The sequence below is a fragment of the Abramis brama genome (assembly GCF_963993115.1).
Source record: "Abramis brama genome assembly, chromosome: 23".
In the NCBI taxonomy this organism is placed as follows: domain Eukaryota; kingdom Metazoa; phylum Chordata; class Actinopteri; order Cypriniformes; family Leuciscidae; genus Abramis; species Abramis brama.
In genome coordinates this window covers 11,513,933-11,535,290 of record NC_139985.1, presented here as the reverse complement: position 1 = coordinate 11,535,290, position 21,358 = coordinate 11,513,933, and the positions used below count along the sequence as shown (strand labels likewise).

The 21,358-nt window shown below is 39.8% G+C and overlaps 1 protein-coding gene across 6 annotated transcripts in view; it reads right to left on the bottom strand.

Annotated features, from left to right (window-relative positions):
- The window catches only part of skib (v-ski avian sarcoma viral oncogene homolog b), a 31,751-nt gene that overhangs the window by 2,524 nt on the left and 7,869 nt on the right, over positions 1 to 21,358 (bottom strand). The window contains exons 2-5 of one of the 6 annotated variants that reach the window (XM_084100500.1): positions 1,925 to 2,038; positions 1,328 to 1,419; positions 915 to 1,195; positions 430 to 701 (exon numbers count right to left, since the gene is read on the bottom strand). In XM_084100500.1, coding sequence (XP_083956626.1) covers positions 430 to 701; positions 915 to 1,195; positions 1,328 to 1,419; positions 1,925 to 2,038 — 759 coding nt within the window. Of the gene's footprint in view, positions 1 to 429; positions 702 to 914; positions 1,196 to 1,327; positions 1,431 to 1,923; positions 2,039 to 21,358 lie in introns of all 6 variants that reach the window. The other 5 variants (XM_084100499.1, XM_084100501.1, XM_084100502.1 and 2 more) reach the window with 5 other exon arrangements.

Below are 21,358 nucleotides of genomic sequence, written 5' to 3'. Positions count from 1 at the left end.
TAGTTTTAAAATTTCTCTTTAGCTTCAATTTAAAAAAAAAATGTATTTCAGTTAATGGCCAAGGCAACATTTATATATATTTTTTTATTATTTTTTTTTAACGTTTTTTAAGTTTATGTTTTTCATCTAATATTTATATTTTATTTAATTTATTTATAATGTATTTAATTAGAATTATTAAAATTACCAAGAACTATTTTCAATAGTTTTAGTTGACAACTACACTGTGATTATTCTAAATTCAAAATATTCAAAACTATTCTAACTATTTTTATTTTTAGTATTTAAACATTTGAATATTTTGTCCTTTATTTAATGTCATTAAATGTCTAATGTTTGAAAAAACAAACTTAAACCTTTGTTGATTTCCAGGTTGAAATGATATTCTGAATGGCAGTTTTCCAGACTTTCGGAGCTCGCAGTAAGTACCTGCTGAAGGCTGCGTTTGGCTTGCAGAGCGGCGGCTAGCTTGTCCTCTTGCTTCACTCTCATGCGGATGATCTCCTGGAGGAACTTCTCTCTGGCCTCTTTAGAGCTCAGGTCACTGCAAAGCGTCTGCTTGAGGACTTCCAGCTCAGAGCAAGGGCTCGCCCCTAGTCTCACCCTCCCATCATGCACTTCTGCAGTACTGGGAGCGCTGAGGTTCATCGCTCCAATGCCATTTGTAAATGGAGGGGACATCAATGAACAGGAGACAGTACCTGGAATGACAGAATAATACAGCAGTGAAATAAAAGTGCAATATTTATTTCATTCTCAATCTAAATGGTGTTGGCAGATTTTGCAAAAATACTCTCTTTTGAGCTTTAATCAGTTTACATGCATCATATTAGTGTACTATCTACCAAACATGGATGTATCAATTGTTTTCACAAGATGTATTTAACTGATAATCCTCTTTTTCCACATCCTACCTTCACCACAGTTGTCAACCTCGATTTCTGCGTCTGAGTCCTCGTTCTCCTGAGGTCGTTGTCTGACCACTGGAGTGGGCAGAGAGGCTTTGGTCACCGGCTGTGATTGTCTCTCTGCAGATGGCCACCTCTTTCTTGGCCTGGAGCTCTCTGTCTTGCTTGTGTTGTGGGTCTCGGTGGGGTGAGAGAAACAGTGCGGTGGCTGCTCATTATTTTTAAATGTGGCAATGGGCAGAGATACGTTTGGAACTGCCAGGCTGTCTTGTCCTTTAGCAAGTGGTCTGAATATCACAGGAAAAGGAGACATTAATTAAATGTCTCAATCAAAGCAATGTATTGATGCATTGGAGATGATGAATTAACTACTTATGGCTATCATGGTATAATCACAGAACATGTTTACATGTGCGCACCTCTCATACTTGTGGCTAGGTGTCTCTCGCTCAGTAGAGGGTACTCTGGGAGACCAGGGCCTGAAGGCTGAAGGTCTCTGCTTGAACTGGAGCTGCTTAAGATAAACAGAAAAAAATACGACAGTTTAATTAGGGATGCAAGAAGTATCATATTATCAGCTACTGACCAACATAGACAATTCATCAGTATTGATTTAATGGTTTTGTTTTTACTGCGCATTTGTTTTTCATTTGTTTAGACAAAATAGTAAAGAATTTTAATATTAGCATCCCTAACTTCAATATCTATGATGCCTAGATAAAATAGCCAAAATAATAAATGCTGATAATTTCGAAGAGTAACTTTTCATTTAATTCATAATCCGGAGGTCTATGCAGCAATGAGTTGGTTCAACTATGCTCAGACTCAGAGTGTGAAAATGAAAACAAGTGTGAAAATTGACCAAACAAAACAACTAAATAAAAGAAATATATGAAATTGATTGTTTTAAACAAGTGATATAATAGCTTTGAAACCACAAAATATGAATCACGACATATATCTATCATTATGCGGATAATGTTTTTCATAAAGGAAACAAGCCAATACAAATCTACCTTATTAGCAGATGCAGCCAGAGACTGTAGCCAATCAGCTTGCTTCTCTTTATCCATTGATGGGGATCTTGAGCGGTCATGTTTGGACTTTTTGGAGGGAATGGGACTGTACGCCTGTAACAAAAAAACACACACACTCTATGAGATGATAAAAAACACTGTGATGGCAAGACTCCAGCACTGAGGTAGAGCTTTGACCATGTAGGTGTCAAACCGACTTACAGCTCTCAGCAAATATCTGAGAGAAATCAGGGTAAATTTAGCATCAGTACAAATAAAAACCAAACACTACAGGCATTCATACAACTAAAAAGGCTTCCTGAAATAAGAGAGTATGACCGTAAGAAATCCCTCCCCTTTGCCCTCAGGTTTCAGCATGTCAGATCCAGGATGGGTTTACCTTTGCCGTACCAACGACCTGCCCAAACCTGTGTCTTTCTGACTCAAGTTCAGGAATTTAAAACACCCCCGTAACCTGAGCATCCTGACAACCAGAGTCAGTGTGAAAGTTAGCAGAGGATAAAGTCATGAAGAGTTGCTGATAGAAAAATGGTTCACAATGAGTAAGAAACGGGGTGCTTTTGGCTGAAAAACACCACCTGGGTTGGAATTATGACTGGATAAACGAGGTCAGGGACTGAAGAGTCGTTGACTATAATGGGACACAAGGGGGAGATCCAGCGCTGGATTTGTCTCATCATAGGGTGCTGACAGGAATCTTGTAGTAAAAAAAAAAAAAAAAAAAAAAGGAATCTTGTAGTTCTATTATAATCACTGTGTATTCACACGCTCACTGTGCCGATCTTAAGTGGCAAACTATATAACAAACCTGTTATCACAAGGCGTGGGAGCACGCGTTATGTGACCATGGCTGTTTGGAGGGTTCTTTCAATGCGGATCTGACTCATGCTAATACACACTTTCCTCAATGTCCAGCTTCAGCGATGACTTTAGTTTACGGTCCGTAAAGTGGACCTTGGAGCCGAGAAACACACACATGCAAGGAATACACAAAGCACACACGTATTTTCTGAGAGCGCAGAGTTGAATAGCGCGGACCAATTGGTGATCAAGGACTCTTCAGGATGAGTGTAGCGGCTTTGAGAGCAGCCTCTTACCGATTCAGTACACTTTCTGAAATATTTAAATAGACATTGAACGATAGAGGACGTATAATCTTCTAATATAGAATTATAAAATATATACCCTTTACGAGTGTAAAGAATATTATTTTCTCCACTTATAACATCTACCACGGCATAGTAGCCTGGCCTTCCACCACATCTCCCTTTGAAATCCACCTGACAGGGCTTGGCTTAGACCAGGGGTGTCCAAACTCAGTCCTGGAGGGCCACTGTCCTGCAGAGTTTAGCTCCAACCCCAATTAAACACACCTGAACCAGATAATCAAGGTCTGATTATCTGGTTCAGGTGTGTTTAATTGGGGATGGAGCTAAACTCTGCAGGACAGTGGCCCTCCAGGACTGAGTTTGGACACCCCTGGCTTAGACCGATTAAAATGGTTTTAAATGGGACAAAAATTGCTACAATATTTTAAATAGCAACAGTGAAAGGCGAAAATAAATTCACAAAACACTCGAACTTGCTAATTAGCAATTTGAAAAAAGAAATTACTGTCAGTAAATTGTTTAAAGCCGTCGCAACTGACCCGAACGGCAAATCGTTTTTCAGTTGTGTCTGTTTGATTCGAATTGAACCATGAACTGGTACTTAAAGGGATAGTTCACCCAAAAATGAAAATTCTGTCATTAATTACTCACCCTTATGTTCCAAACCCGTAAGACTTTCATTCATCTTCGGAACACAAATGAAGATCTTTTTGATGAAATCTGAGAGCTTTCTGTCCCTCCAATGACAGCTAAGCAACTACCACTTTGATGCTTTAAAAAGTTCATAAAGAGATCGCAAAACTAATCCATATGAATTGAGCAGTTTAGTCCACATTTTCTGAAGAGACTTGATCGCTTTATATGATAAACATTTAATTTAGGCTTTTATTCACATATTATAATCACTGATCAGCGAATATAAACACAATCTCAACCAAACCTGCTTTACACATGAGAAAAAAAACTCATTGGTTCTTGTGGAAGATCAAACGTGCTGCGTAACACACAAGAATGAACCTCATTGGTTCTCGCACATCAAGCAAACGTGCTTAAACTTCCGTTTACCACAAGTAATGTGTGAGTTAATGAATGTTTACATGTGAATAAAAGCTGAAATTCTGCAAAGTGGTAGTTGCATAGCTGTCTATTGACAGACATTTTTGGGTGAACTATCCCTTTTCAATTAAAGACACATTTATATCAGTTTTTCTGTGATGAAAGGTATTTTAATTCAAATATTAAAAAAATAAATAAAAATAAATAAATGATAGGTCATTTTTGAGCATAGTGATATCCAATTATAATGTTGAATATTTTGGAAACTTTTGCAAGTAAATTGTAGTGGGTGACATGCTGAAAATAACCATAATCAAACAATAATTAACAGTTCCTCCCTCCTTCCTAAGTCTGGAGACCTGCCTGCCTTGCGCAAAGGAAAGCACTGTTTTTTTTCCCCCTTCAAAAAATGCGGATGGGTAAAGTCAAAACATGACTCAAGCATTGAACAACCACTGCAGACCCAACAAAGAGCGTCTGTCTGTGTTTGTTCCTTCCCTGAGGTCTGGAGTTCCAGGAAGACCAGGGCGTCCCAGACATAATAGTCTTTGACTGTGCACCCTCCCAGACACCACAAGGGAGCCGCTGATGCAACGTCCGCTGATCTGAAATGCAGGGCAGCCGTGACATGGCCCTCACTCACCACCACATCAAAAGCGTGGCCTCGTGACACACATGCAGGGCAGACGATCTCAAACAGCTTGGCAAAACCACACAAACACATAATGGAGATTCTGTTTGTGTGGTTGCAGATTAGGACATGTACAACATCTGGACTCAAACCAACAGTCTAATAAACCTTAAAAGAAGCCATCTGGATTTATTATAAAATTTTGAAGAATTCTAAATTAGGTTATTGCAAAGCACTAAGAATTACACTACAGCATGAATACAGATAAAATATTTATGTAACGTCAAATGTAACATACTGTATATTCTTGTGGAGCAAATTAAAAAAGCGCTAACACAGGCTCCATTACTGATAGAGCACATGAGTGAGTGATTGAAAGAGTGAGTGAGTGAGGGCCACATTTCCTCTCTGTAGTTTGCTTTGGCTGATGGCCCTGTGGGAACTCGGAGCGTCTGGTTCCTGAATGTGAGTGGGCGGGTTCGAGGAGCAGGACCACAGAGGAAACACAAAGCAGCAGGAATGTATACTTGAAGGCCAAGTACGGCTTACTCTTAAAGTGGCCATTCAATCCTATGCCCTTTCAACTGCCTATTGTGTAGGATTTCTTTGAAGGCATGTTATAAAGGAGTGCTTTACGGCAAACATACATGGATGAAACGTGCATATCTGCGTCAACATAACCGTTGGTTTTCCAGGAATCAGTTCATTAATCAAATTCATTATTCTTGTTATGGCGGATAAACAATAAATGGCAGATATAAAATCATACACTACTTTGTCTAAATAAATTTAAAAATAAGACTAGAAACAGGCTTGGTTCTTGGAAGCAAAAGGGGTGGGCTGGCAGATATCCTGGGTGGGCATAAAACTCAATGAAATAAAGTAATGACAAAATTTTAATTTTTGGGTGAACTATCCCTTTCAGTATCCAACATCAATACAGATAAATTTAAAAATATATATATCTGTCAGTAGCTGATATGGTACCAATATATCATGCACCCCTAGTTTTTTTCAATGTGTGGAAAAAATGAGAAATTACTCGGCTGATACTGATTTTAAAAGGGTTTGAAAAATTACATTTTTGCAAATGGTCCAAGATGTGCAAACATCCCAAGCAAATATATTTAGTATAACAGTTTGGAATGCATTGCTCCATCCAAGAGCCATGGGTGCATGTTGTCATAAAACGGATTGGATAACATCTGACCACGTTTGCTTCTGATTTCAGAATGACTAATGAAGCAAATATCAACCTCCAGTTGCATTCGTCGTGTCACACCATCCAGCTTGTTCGGGGAGAAGGTGCATGGTCTAAGTCTCTGGTGCCATTACTTGGAACTGGAAGCCAAACAAGTGGAGTTGCATTCGTTGTGAAACAAAAATAGGTCTGCTCTATTGAACTTGCTCGAGCAACTAACATCCTCACAATAATGTGCCATGCTGCCTGAAAGAACTGTAGCGGTGGTGGTGCACAGCAACCAGGCACAACAAGTTTCCTATTACAGCTTTTCTTTCCCCCCACGGAAATCCTGCATGTAATCCCCAGATCTGTGTGTGCTTCACCGTGCTCTGCCAAAGTCAAGGGCAAAACTGGTGAAGCACACTTGGGTGGGAGCTTTATTGAGACGTGCCGGAGACCGGTGCCCTAATTAGAGGGGGCTTCTTGAAGACTGTATAGGATAAAAGTGTACATAAGAGTATGTGAGGGAGAAAGAAGGTGGCAATGCCAGCTGTCCTAATGCAAGTGAGAGTGCTTTGGAGGGTCTCGCAATTTATATTAAGCTCAGTTGTCACCAGGTGTCAGCTGGCAGATCGGTGCCATTTGAAAATGTCCCCAGCTCTTCCGCTTTCAAGTGACAGGAAAAACCATGCCATCACGTTTCCCTTCAAGTCCATTCTTTTTCAGAAGCCTTTCCAGAAGTTAGATACAGAGCCTTAGGGAAACAAATCTTGATTGGATTGTGTTAATAGCCTTTAAACTGGAGTCTTGCTGCTGTCTGAGCAGAAGAGGGAACAGACTTTTGAGGCAGAGGCGGGGTGTAACGCGTAATCCTGCTCTGAGAGCGATGGAGGAATCCATCTGCTTCAATATGGTGTATTCCAGCAGGCACATAAGGGTATAGTCTCATCGGACTCTTAAGTCCTCCAATAAGTAGTCCACCTTCAGACTGCAAATAAAATGCATTCACAAAACTCATACAGTTCTGCCCAAATTTCTCTTGATATATTCATAACGGATTGCATTTATGTATTTAAAAAGATTAAACTGCATGCTGTGGAGAGTAATGCTTACACTGAGGTAGAGACAAAACACCCCACAAGGCACACACACATTCACAGAATGTCTTTCTGCTTCTCTTCACATTTAGAACACTATAATGCAGGAAACATGCAAACCAGGAAGCCTAAGGGGGTGATGGGAAAAAGAAAAACGTCAGTAAATAAACATCTGTAGAAACTCTAGACACTCACCACTAAAGATTATTACTCAGTGCTGCTAATCTGTCTATCAGTACGTTTTCAGTTTGTTTGTGGGATTGACAAACCATTTAAAACCAGGGATTTTGTACATTTAATTATGGAAATAAACAGAAAATTTTGGATTTTAAAAAATGTAATGTATTTTTTCCAGAAAATAAGTCGCACCTGACCTCAAGTTGCAAGTTGCAATATGTCAAAATCGCATTGTTGAGAGAAAAACAAACAGATAAGTGCAAAAATCGTACTCTCTCATTTGGCACGAATCCAAATGTGTGCACTTTTCGTATATTTTGCATGCTTGACGTTAATTGCATTATACCAAGTCCCTTTGGAATATTTTGCAGCATTTTTCAGATGATAAAAAAGTCACTTATAGTCCGGAAAATACAGCAAACAAGAAATAGTACAGAATACAATATAGAATACAAGAATACAATAATATAGAATACAAAAATATCATATTGATCACCTGACTGCTTTGTACAGACGGTCAGATTTTCAGAGTGCTGGTCGTGCCTAAATTCTAATCTGTGTGCTTTAGTTCTAATGCTATTGCGCAGGAGGTTAAGTGCAGAAAGACAATTAGGCTATAGTCTCACTGAATCACCTCTTTGCCACACCAACACAAGGGGCTCGAAATAAGGAGAGCCATAATATCACATATCAGGTAGAAGAGCTTGAAGGCGGCCACAAGCCCTGCCTAAACCAACACTAAGTGAAAGGTTGATATTCCCGCCCTTTCTATCTGCAGTTTCTAGTTGTCCCTGTGCGCAGAGGGTGGAATGGCTGGCTGGCTTTGGCTCTCGTGCCTGTGTGATTGACTGAGCAGATGGGGCTTTAGTTCCTCCAGTTAGAGTGTGGACTTCTGTTAGCAGCTGTGTCTCACTGAAGAGCCCCTCCTGTCTCCGCTAATAGCTAGCTAAACCTCCTGCCTGATGCAAAGAAATCACAGAAACTGAAGCAAAAACGTTGAGAGTGAGGGTAAATTAAGATAAGGACACTGTCAGAGCTGGTGCACGTACTGGTGCTAATGCTGCCAACAAACAATACAGTTTGGGATCAATACGATTTTTTAAGAAAGTAATGCTTTTATTCAGCAAGGGGACATGATAAAAGTGCAATTGATCAAAAGTGACAGTAAAAAACATGTATGTTTAAAAAAATCCAACTTCAAATAAATGCTGTTCTTTTGAACTATTCATCAAATAATCCTGAAAAAAAAAATTCAACATTGATAATAATAAATGTTTCTTTAGCACCAAATCAGCATATTATAATGATTTCTGAAGGATCATGTGACACTAAAGACTGGAGTAATGATGCTGAAATTTCAGCTTTGCCATCAAAGGAAGAAATTACATTTTAAAACATTCAAATAATTTAAATCTCAATAATCTTTCACAATATTATTGTTTTTACTGTATTTTTAAATCAAATGTATGCAGCTTTGTAAGCATAAGACATTTAAAAAAAAATGTCCTGTCCCTTTTCCCCTATATCTCCAAGCCGATTTATTGTCATTCTCTACAAACTCCAATAAAGCATAAAATCAACAAATAGGCCTTGGAGCTAATGCCGACAACACAAGTTTGAGTCCAGCCTGCAACACATTCTGTTTTATGTTCCCCTGTCTCTCCCAATTTTCTGTCATGATCTACAGTCTCTGTCTAATGAAGCAAAAAGTCCTACAAAAAAAAAAGAAAAAAGAAAAGGACTTAAAATAATGACCAGAAAAGTCTGAGAAATGTTAAAAGGTACATCGGAGAAATATTCGCCACATACATGGAACGCGACCAATGCTCACACTCACTTACGTAACGCTTCCAGTCAGCGATCAATCAGTCATGACAGTTAAATAGGACAGGACACACATGATATGTATTTTGTCAGGGAGCTGCTTCGGTATGTCAGACACTGAATATACAATCACTCCCTTCGACAGCAACACCTAACCTCACACACCCAGGCACTTCAGAACGCTGCTGGAAGAACACGTGAAAGCTCATACTTGCTTGTGTATGGAGGACTGACGGCAATAACTGTGACTCCTGCACCAAATAAGGTGCGGTGGTGGGTTTATTTGGGAGGATGATGAGGGAGTGAATGCCAAGGGGAGGTCAGAAGGTTTCAGGGTACGGAGAGGCTGCTGAAGTTGTAAAAGCTCCCGCTGAGAATTGGCAGGGTGAAGTTACGGTCAGTGCTTAGGGTCTCAATGATGTCACGGCACCTTCACTGTGTCTGCCCTGGGACAGGGGAGGGGCAGCGTGGTGGCAATTGACTCAAGTGAGGCTATAAATCCATCTGAAATTTACTGCTTCCAACCACATTTCGGCATTCTCAACCCCTGACGCCATCTAAGCGCTGGCGATCGACAACACAGAGGTGTTGTAAAGACGGAGCAGACATCTTCCATGCAACTCCAAGAGCTAGCACAATAATGTGCACCCATCCAGGAGGGAGACCATCACTTGACCTTTCATAGCATGTCCATTTGAGACTACGGCTAATCACCGCAAGTAGGCCTACAGTAAATGGAAAACATGGCAGTTTCTGTGAAACGCTCTTAGGGCCCGTGCATTTGCGAGCGAGGCAGAGAGGGGAGTGGGCCCTATAATTAAGGTGTATACGGCCATGGCTGGGAATGGATTATTTTAGTTTGTTCTGCTTTTTACAGTCACTTTGAAAGCCCAATGTTCCTCCAGCATTTGTCAAAACAAATACAAGTGCGGCAAACTGGAGGTGGGAGTGCTAATGGATGTCGTGGATTGACAGGAAGCATTAGAAACAACAGAAGAGGAAAAACAGAGAATTGTGTGATAGAAGGAAAAACAAAACAAAATTAGGGGCGAAAAAGAGCTAACTGTCGAGTGCCCAAAACTCCGTAATTGAGCGTTTTTCCAAAGTACAAGACATACAAGGTTAGAATTAGCTATTATTACAGCACCGTGTGAAGAGCTGTCACATCTCTACATGGAAACCCTGCATTTTGGAAAAATCCCTTTTCCATTTTTCCATGAAGTAGTACAGCTTAATAAAGCAGATGATTACATAAAGCGATTAATAGGGAAACAGAGAGGCTCATTCTTCCATTAAGCAGTAAAGAAGGGCACTCTTTCAGGACAAGAAACCTAATGGTGGAAAAAAAAAAGCTGGGATACTTGTCCGGTTATAGTCAGTTTTTGATTTGAATGTCTGGTCAAAAGATATAGATTTGACTAAGTCTTACACCAAAAAATTGGGTGAACTACCACTTTAACTTTACAAACCTGTCAGAATGAGAAGCATCCCTGCTGAAAACACCAGTTTTGGATTGCATATTAGCTTTGAGATTATGTACCTGGTGGGGACATCAGCATCCTAAACTGGGGACCAGGATCTAAAACACAACCTCAAAAGATTTTTTATTTATTTTTTGCCAGCAGGCATTACATTATTCTGCTCCCTTGATGTGCTTTGTAACTTTGAAAATTCCTGGAAACTTCTTTTTCCTGGACCATTTTCATTTTACAGCGCTCCTCTGAATCTGAAAGGGCCAATGTTTTTCTCCATAGCAACTGCATAACACCTTGAGCTCAGCTCTGACTCAACCAACAGAACACAACAAAATACTGAATTCGCCATCTCCACTCCAGGGTGTTCGCGGACCAGACCCTTTCCCAGCCCTGCTTCTGCGGCTAACATTAGTCTGCCAGTCTTCTGGACACTTGTTAAATGGACCTACACACCTGACATCCATTAAACATGTACTTTTGCTAGCGCTCCGCTCGCATAAATCCTGTGAAGTTGCTTCCTTTTAACCGAAATGTGGCTGTTTTACAGATAATCAGGCTTTTCTGAACTTGTGCCAAAATGTCTGACGGTAGCTTACCAGTGAGTCAGTGCCAGCTCAGATCTAACACAAAAGAGAGACAACGAAGATAAAGGCCAGTGTGTTATATAAATGTCTCCTGAGTCTGCTGTGTGTATGTTCCCGATGTGACACTGCTCTGTGCGTTAATTTGTTCAGTCTGATCTGATCAGAGGGATTAGGGCCCGGTGCTCCTGTTCTGAGCCCTGCCTCAAAAGACGGCCTGGGGTTAGCATGTAATCTCCCAGCACCAATCCACACTGACCTATGTGGCCTTTCCACTAACAGCTGAGGGACATTTGTCTGTCTGTGTCCTCTCATACGTTTGCACCGCATTCTATACCTTATAAGACCACATGCTACAACGTTCACGATACATGTGCATTTATGTCCGATAATAGATTAATATGAGGTATTACAAATCTATACAATAGAAACGATATATAAATTGAATTAAGAAACATTTTAATGGTTAATTGTGAAAGTGAATTTAGTTATCACAAAATTATAATGTACAGTATGAAAAATGGATATTCATTTTGAGATCTGCCAAATATTACATTTAACAGTGTTATTAAATTAGTGTTCTTAAAATTTTACTTTAATGGAGCGTTAATGATTAACCTAAATGTAAAAATACGGGAATGAGAATGCACAATTGAATATCCAATTTCGAACAATAATGATAAATAATTAAAAAACAATAGATTAAAAATAAGCTTTTATGGTTCCATTTTTTAACATTAGTTAACTACATTAGTTAACATCAAATAATAATGAAAAACACTTCTAGTGCATTTATTAATCTTAATTAATGTTTACTAATTACAATATTTACTACTACATTATTAAAATCAAAAGCTGTATCTGTTACCATTATTTAATGATAACATGAACTAACAATTATTAACAAAGAATAATAAGTAACAAACGTTTTGCTCACTGTTCTTTAATGTTAGTTATTGCATTAACTAATGTTAAGTAATGAGACCTTATTGTAAAGTGAGTGATGTTATAGTTCGACACAAAAATGAAGCTTTCATTATTTAAATCATGAACAAACATGATTGTATGTTTGTTTTATTATTGTTTTTTGTTGTATATGTGTAAATGCAAATTCGGGCTACTTATCGTAGCAAGAGATTTTCTCCTGGTGAAATAAAAAATGAAAATAAAAATAAACGTTTAAAAATACTAAATCACAATTATTCAGCATTATTAAATTTTTAGCTTTTTTTTATTGACAACCCTAGTAAATCATTTTTCTGAATATTTTATGAATACGTAATTGTAATAATTATTATAAAGATCACATTCACACTTTACACTAAGTTTCAATTTGTTAACATTAGCCATTGCATTATGAATCCTGAAGTAACAATGAACAATACTTTTAAAAAGCATTTATTAATGTTTAGTTTATAATTCATATTAATACATTTTTAACATTAAGTTGTATAATCAAACATGAATTAACCATAAACACTCTTATATTTATAAATGAACAATAACAGTAAGTGCATAATCCCAAATGAACTTCTACTAATTGAACTTTATTGCAAAGTGTTAATTCTTAAGTTTGGAAGACTCCTGTTTAAAATGCTAAATTGTGTGCTGCGTTACTGTATAAGGCCATGGTGAACTGGCAGCCAGTAAACACACGCACGTATACCCACCCAGCGAGTCTGAGAGAACGAGAGCACAGGGTGAACAGACACTAGTATGGCAGGGAGGGGAGGCTCTGCTCAGGAACTCAATAATAACTTTCAGCAGTCTAGCCAGGAGGCTAGAGGCCCAGACTGTGGCTGTTCAATCCTCCAGCCCTCCCCCCTCCGCAGCTCTGGGCTCCTCCCTCTGCCCTGGCCTGTGTCTGCTCCACAGGACTAATGCATTTTGCAGACAGCCTAGAGACTTAAAGAGACATAAACCACATTTTTCCTCCCTGAATCACTGCTGTTGATGTAACCACTAACTCAGAACAGAGATCATTATTTCCAGCCGTTTATTCAAAATCTCCCGCTCTCGCTCTCTTTCTTATTACTCTTTTCCTCTCATGGAACCCGGGAGACCTCGACATGACACGGAAAAGTGAGGGAGAGACGCCCTGAAATATGTTAAGAGCCTCTCAATAAATCTCGGGCCAAATGCTCAAACTGCACCACCCTCCGAGTCTGAACGCTTCTTTGATGTGCAACTCACCAGCCTGGAGAAGCTCTTGTCAAGTGCAATCAGAGGTCCTCGCGTCAAATGCATTTGAAGTCATTATTATGATAATTATAAGAGGCAAATCCAATAGGCATGATCAGACAGCGCTGGTACAGAGCAGATCCAGCTGTTGGGAGTTGGGATGTATACTTCTGCCTGTAAATCAACAGAGATTACATTACTGCTGTCTGCCGGGCAGGGAATAATGATGGATCTGAATGCTAAATGCATCAGTCTGAGAGACAAAAGCTGCGTGCGGGATTCGTAGTGAAGTGGGAAGTGCCGTCTGTCTCCTGCAGACTGCTGGCGCTGTAAATACAGGCAATTTAGTTTCGCATGTGCACTAACATGCTTAAGGTATCGCAACATTTTCAAGGACTGTTTGAGATACAGTAGCTTACAGTAAAGGGATAGTTCACCCAAAAAAAAGATATATATTAAATATAATATATATTTAAAAAATATATTCTGTAGAAGAAAGAAAGTCATACAGGTTTGGAACAAGCAAACGACTGTTGTGTTAACTATCCTTTTAAAAAAGCCTCTCTGAACCTAGGTCTCACCTGCTTGCTGTAGGCGTCCAAGGATTTGAGCAGATTTAACCGCAAATGTCTAACACAGTGTCTACCATCTGAGATGTGAGACAGCATGGAGCCAGGCGCCCTAGTGAAGTAGAGCAGAATACCACAGCCAGGAAATAATTAAAAATTCAATGGGCTTGAGTGACACAGAAACCTTCAAGGGCGTGCCTGCCAAACACAGTTTTTACTCTTCCACTGTCAGCATTTTTCATCCTCCAAAGAGGATGCTGAAACGAGTGGGGGCCATAAAGAGACTAGAAACTCAACCACGCTGAGATACACTAGATGGAAATTCAGACAGGAAACAAAAACAAGGCCAAGAAGTTGGAAGAAGGTCATTGTGCTTCCGACTGAATTCTGAAAAATCACATTTGTTTTTACGCCCTCTCAGTTTGATTTAGTCTCTCTCTGTTAACTGATATTTATGAGAGCGCATTGTTACTCAAGCTGCAGAAGGTGTTAAAGTTGGTTCAGCCTCTGTGGAGGATATCATTTCTAAAGGAATCTGGACTTGATCAGACCTGAAAAGCCCAATGAGCAAAGCATGCAAAGTAAGATTATAGGACGGTAGAAAATAAGACGGTGTGAACAAAATTCCACAATTGTTTGTTTTGTTTCCTCACCTTTTTAATTGATGGTAGAAACATAATATACATGAATCTGAATGTTATTTTGAATTGCGACCAAGAAAGTTTTTAATTACTTGTCTTATTATTCTGTTACGTGCCAGTGGGGCTGTTTGAAGTTTCAGAGTGACTTGATGAGGCACATGATGACGCATATCGACACAAAAATCATTCGTTGACTCACCAGGGTCCAACTTCTCGCCATCTGTGTGAATCACGTCTGCTGTCCTGCCTTGTAAAATTTTCTCCGTGGCCAGACGCATGCAAAAGATGCCTGCATAAAAACCACTTCCCACCATCTAAAGCTCCAAGGTATTTTAAAGGGGAGAAAGGCAATGAACTTCTGACCCGAATAGAGGGCTGTGAAGGAAGCTGAGGAGCTCGGGGGCATCCAGAGTGTCTTGCCATGTCTCACCCTGCAAGGCCATAAACCCCCTAAAACTCCAACTTCCAACACTTTTATGGCTGCCAGATGGTGGGGGAGTCTGTGTGCCCATGGACCCCTTGTCTCTGGACTTGTCTCCAACTCCAGTAAAACCAGTTGACCCCGGTGAACTGACATTCACTCTCTATCTAGCTATATTCAAATATCTTTCTGACTATTTATCTGAATATCTATCAATGTCTATCAATATCTATTTGAATATCTGACTAATTGGATTTATCTGAGTGTCTTTTTGAATATCCACTCAACTGAATTTCTGAAAATCCATTTTCAATATGTATATCCATTTTCATTGCCTACATCCATTTCCAATAGGCTTTCCATCCATCCATCCTCTAGTTTCTTCAAATTCTTTTTTCACTGTACATATCCAGGTCAATGGGAGTTTACAAGTGCAAGAAGAAAAAAAATCAATCAATCAATCAATAGTTTCCTCTGCTAGTTATCAATTCATGAGATTAGCTACCCCCCAACCCCCTCAAAAAACAACAACTGCCATCAGCCCCACCCTCTTACCTCAGCTGAAATTGCTTGTGTTGTTGTTTATGTCCTGTAATTCAACCTGACCTCCCTACAACCCCGGCCGGGGGCTTCCTGGGCCATTAGGGGTGCTTGGACTGTGGGCTTTTGACGTGATAAAAGGTTAATACTCTCCTCATTAAGCTGACAGGGCCGCTGTAAAACAAAGAAGACCGGACCACTCCTTTTCACACCGTCCCAACGACATCAAATGGCATCAGTTGGGTCTGTTTTGAAGCAATGTGTATTAGCTAAAACACCCTGAGGTCACCTCCTGTCTACCTTTAAGACAAATCAGATGTTCAAAGAGCAAAATAAATGGGATAAGTATAAATATTTCTTAGCACGACAACAGAAAGGCCAAATTCTTTCTGATCAAACAGTGTTTTACACAAGCATTTGACCAGTTTAATCAGCAACATCTGACTGAAGGCAACCAAAGAGACTCATTATCCATGCATTTCCATGCATTCTTGAAAATCCCCTTGGGCTTTAATATGCATAAATATGATTACCAACACCATGTGCCCTCAGCCTGCTGATCCCTAATCTTCTTTCTACATTCTTCAACTGTTTGAGCTTAAGTCACTTTCATATTTTTACAGGCTAGCTCTCATTTGGCTTCTCTCTCCACCACGGACAGAAAACTCCATATTCATGAGAAGCTTTAATTGAAAGAAGGGAGGGGAGTCCTAAATTTGCTTTTTGTGTCAGCCAGCAGGGACAAATGCAGCTTCAGCACATTTTCTTCCTATTCTCTGGTGGAAGAGAAGGAGAGAGAGATAAAAGGAGGAGAGGAAGAAAAGAAAAGAGAGATTACAGACACTGGACTGGTGGTGCCAAGAAGAGCGGAAATCATACATAAAGACCAGTCTGAATCTCTGAATCTAAATAAAGACGTGATCCTTCCAAAAGACACCTCTTTGGCCCGTTTTCAGTAAAAATCAGACAGGGAGGTTGTTTGCATTCCAGGAAATGTCTCCCACTTTCTGCATATGCAGCACTTGGTTTCCTTGCTGAATGCAGAACACTTCAGCGGCCACAGCTGTCTCAGGTTTTTGCAGTGAGGCCTTCTGCAAGCAAAACGCGGCCAAGGCTTGTCAGGAATTTCAATGAAAATACAGTGTTATAAATGACCTTGAAAAACTGGTTAAAAAAAAACAGGCGATGAAAACCTACTTCCAACTTCGAAATCCGCACTGGTGGGTTTCTTTCATTTCACATGTTTCTAGAGCCGGTTTTTTTTTCTGTGGCACGTGTGTGATTTTTCTGACAAAGATTATGGATGAAGACAACTTATATTTCGGAATAGCCAAGAACAGCCTTGTAAACAGACATTGGTCTATTTATTTATTGGAATATCTGACTATTTATCCGAATATCTACACTGAAAAATTTCACATTTCACAGTGAATTTCACAATTAAATACAAAGAAACGGCAAGTAACATTTTTATGTAAAGAGACTGAAATAGTATTTTCTTGTAAAACATCCACCAATAATTTTTTTTTTTTTTTTTTTGTGAAAAATGTTTTTGTAGTGCATTTGAATATCTTTAAGCGCTAATCTGTAAAAAAAAAAAAAAAAAAAAACTACTTCAAAATCTGCACTGCTGGGTTTCTTTCATGAAGCATTTCATTAGCATTCCATATGTCTCAAGGAGGGGTTTTTTTTCTCTGTGGTGCATATATGTGATTTTTGGACAGAGATTTTGGACGAAGACAACTTAAATTTCTGAACAGCCAAGAACGGCCTTGTTAACAGACATTGGTAAAACAGCATAAAAAAATGGATTCCCACTAAAGTGGCCTGTAACAACCCCTCCTAGCTGTGCATGTCCCTGGCAGTTCCACTCATAAGGTTTCACTTTCCTCATAGGATGAAAATGACCTCAGCACAGTAAAAGCAGACAAGGACTGCGCACCAGATGTGAGCGGAGAAAACGGAGAGGAGGCAGCCAAAAGGGAGTGCAGAAGAAAGAGAGAGTGCGAGGAAGAAAGACAGAGAGAGTGCAAAAAACATTTGCCTGAAGAATTTACTGCCAACCCCAGAGGAGTCCTTTGATTAAGGGTTCAAGTGGAGTTGCAGGGGTTTCTGGGATATCTCAGGAGCACTTATCCAGTGGAGGGGCTGGTTAAGGAAAGAAAGAGAAAGCGACAGCCAGAAAGAATGAGCGCAGAAAAAGAGGAACGCCATGGAAGCTTGGTAGAAGACCAACAGGTTCAGCCTCAAACACGCAGACGCCCCCCACCAACCCCCCCACAAGCAAATGCCAGTGTCATTCCACACCCCTGTGCACCTGCCAGGCACACAAAGGGCCACTTCCTCCCACTGTCTCTGGCCAAGGCCCCTGATCCCATTTAATGCAGCCTGCACCACAACAAAAGGAGATAAATTAGGGGGAAGGCTTGATGATAGGCTGACTAATCCTTTTGGAAAGACTAATTCTATCAGTGGCCAGTACAGTTAGGACCAGCTAAAATGTGCAAATTGAGCAGCACGCGTATCCGCAGATGTGTCAGAGTGAGTGTTTTGCAGAAATGCCTCGATGGCCATTTTACTGCGGTTGTAACTCGCACTTGCAGGGTTTGACCCAGACATTCCTTTCCTATCATACCCATCTAGGTTTTTATATGTCCTGCGGTATGCAATTACATAAGACTCCAGACAGAGCTAAACTTGTTTTTGCCAATGAGGGTTCGTAGACAGGCCCTGCAGAAAAAAATTAAAACGGCTAATGACCTATATTATCTGACTGTTTTACATTCATTTTATTCGACTGTATTAAATGTTAATCTTATTAAATTATAGAACCAATTACTATATTATATTATATAAATTACGAGCATCAATTTCAACTTTAATTAAAAATAAATAAAAAGTGTACAGATAAAAGGCCTCTGGATACCTCACATGGCAACTGGTCATGAATCTATCACCTCCCATATGCATACTGAGCGAATCTTTTACAAGCTGACTTCACGTCTACCGCACATCAAAGCTCTGTGCGTCAGTCCAGTCACACCGCAATCTCACATTCCTCACTTCATTCACACTCAACCTTCTCAGCGTTTGCATGCACTCCTCAGAGCTGCCTTCTCCTAAACAAAGTCCTGAACACTCAAAGCCCGCTAACGTTCCGTGGATCGGGTGAGCCGATGACCAGTAGACAGCCTCAGACTCAGAGCAAACCAAGACCGCTATATAGCGAGGCCAATTAAGCTGTTGCTGCCCGAAGGAGCCGCGATTACCCTGCTTATAATGATAAGCTGCAAAGCAGCTTGGATTTTTGCAAGGGGGGGAAGCTAGCTTTCCGTCTTCCTTGACCACTATAGCTGGTCCCCATTTTAAGACATAGGCCTGATAATAGCTGGGTCATTATGGGATCAGAAGCTCTCTATTTTAGGTTGCTCTGCTCTGGCCTGCCCGGGCTCAGGCTGCCCATGTCTGTGGTCACTGGCGCACTATAAATAAAAGCAGACACTGGGTAAAGGCACGCTATCACATTGCCCTACAAGCCAGAGAGAGAGAGGGAGGAAAACTCAAAAAGGACTGAAAATAACTCTTCACTGCAGAGATTTAGTGATATGGAAGTACAGTGAACTCAAAAAGTAGTACGACAAATTATATTGTAAATAAACAAAATGAATATGGCATAAATGTTTAACCATTCAAATGTTCAGAAGTCATTACTCTAGTCTTCTGTGTCACATGATCATTCTAATATGATAAAACAATTATTATTATTATCAGTGTTGAAAACAGTTGCGCTGCTTAATATTTTTGGAATATTTATGGAAATATTCAGGATTCTTTGATGTATAACGTTCAAAATAACAGCATTTATTTGAAATCTTCTGTAAAATTATAAATGTCTGTCACTTTTTATCAATTTAATGCATACTGACCCCAAACCTTTAAAGTTTAAACAGTAGGACCGACAGTCAGAGAGAACAATATAGATAAAGTTATGGGTTCAGACAGAGACAGACAGACAGACAGACAGACAGACAAAGATAGATAGATAGATAGATAGATAGATAGATAGATAGATAGATAGATAGATAGATAGATAGATAGATAGATAGATAGATAGATAGATAGATAGATAGATAGATAGATAGAACGACAGACAGACAGACAGATAGACAGACAGACAGACAGACAGTATTGGCATCAGCACCAAAATTTCTACATTTTTAATATCTAGAATATGCAGAGCTGACTGTCCCTCCCCTGTGCCTGCCCCACTCACTGTAGAGACAGAGAGAGAGAGAGAGAGAGAGAGAGAGAGAGAGAGAGAGAGAGAGAGAGAGAGAGAGAGAGAGAGAGAGAGAGAGAGAGAGAGAGAAAATGGACAGATTAAAAGGAGAGAAAAAAAAGCTAAGGCAGAGCACAACTGAGTAATTGAGGGTGACATGTCTGTAACAACACATCAGGCTGTTTGAATAAAGCTCCTTCCTAAGAGAAATGGAGAGAATAGAGAAGCGATGGAACAGATGCTTGGAATTAGAGTAGCCAGTGAGGGGGTGTCATCTGCAAAAAAAAGAAAGTGGCAGCAGTTTTGGTCCTGGATAAATAGCCCCACAAAACCTCACTGTGCTGTACAGAGTGAGGAGGCAGCCGTGCTGAATGCGTTTGATATGGGCTCTCGCTCCAGGCCTCGGCGTCGCATTGCTAAAGGCTCCAATAGCAGAAATTTAGTACGTGTTTAACAGCACACCACATTTCATTGTGCTTCGCTAGCATTTAATACCTGATCTCCAGTGCCAAGCAGAAATCTGGCACACACTCAAGCCACTAGGGGAGATGGCTTACAAGAGGTCTGCTTGTTGGTGCCACTGCAAGAACATAAAAACCCAGTTTCCTTCTCTCTTCTGTATCATTTTTACTAATCCGCTTACAGGGAAATGTAGAGTAACAAGAAAACCATATTCGCGGCTATGTCTTCATGTTGTAAGCATGTGCACTGTCCTCTGCAAAATGGCTTTTTTGTTAAAAATACGAAATGACATTAAAGATAGTTCTAAAAATGACAATTCTGTAATCATTTACTCACCCTCATGTTGTTGCAACTCAGTGAATCACGAATTTGACTGATTCAGTTCTCACGCTCAATTCACTGGTGGCTGCAGTTAACAGTGTGGACAATTATTATCGAGTAACAACTTATACATCTGTGAGAAACAGACCTAATTTTATGGCTTCAGAAGACTAATATTAGCCTATAGCATACAAGTCATATGGATCCATACATATGGAGCAAAGGCTCGTTCACACTAAGGACGATAACTATACCGTTTCAATAATCAATCTAATTCTAGGAGAATAGTGAAGTTCACACCACAGCTATAACGTTAATGACACAGAGAAACGACATCATTGCAATAACTTTCAGAATGAATTTTCCCAGCCATGATAAAAACAGCCAATCAGAATCCACCCGACTTTGAAAAGCTCAAGCATTTAAAGTGGCAGACGTCATAACTAAAGGTATTAAAAAGAACATTATTGTCCGTTGATGTGGGCGCTCATACAGTTATATTTATAGTTATCAATCTTGATGTAAAATGGCCATTACATATTGATAGCAACTCTGCATGAGTTTCCGAAGATTAAAACTTTCAGGACACATTCATTGTCACTGCATGAAAAATGAAGACCACATGAGACTATTATTTTTGAAGTGAACTGTCCCTTTAAGTACCTGCAGTTCCACTGCATGTATTATGCAGACAATTTGCTAAAGCGTGGAAAAGAGAAATTTTTAAATGGACGTTTTTTACTGACTAAACATGACATTTCACAGCCTTAGCCTAAGAAAGATGCAGTACAGACAAGCAATCTGATATTATCTATGAAAACAGATGAACCTCTCCATCCACAGAACTTTTCATTGAGAACGCCATC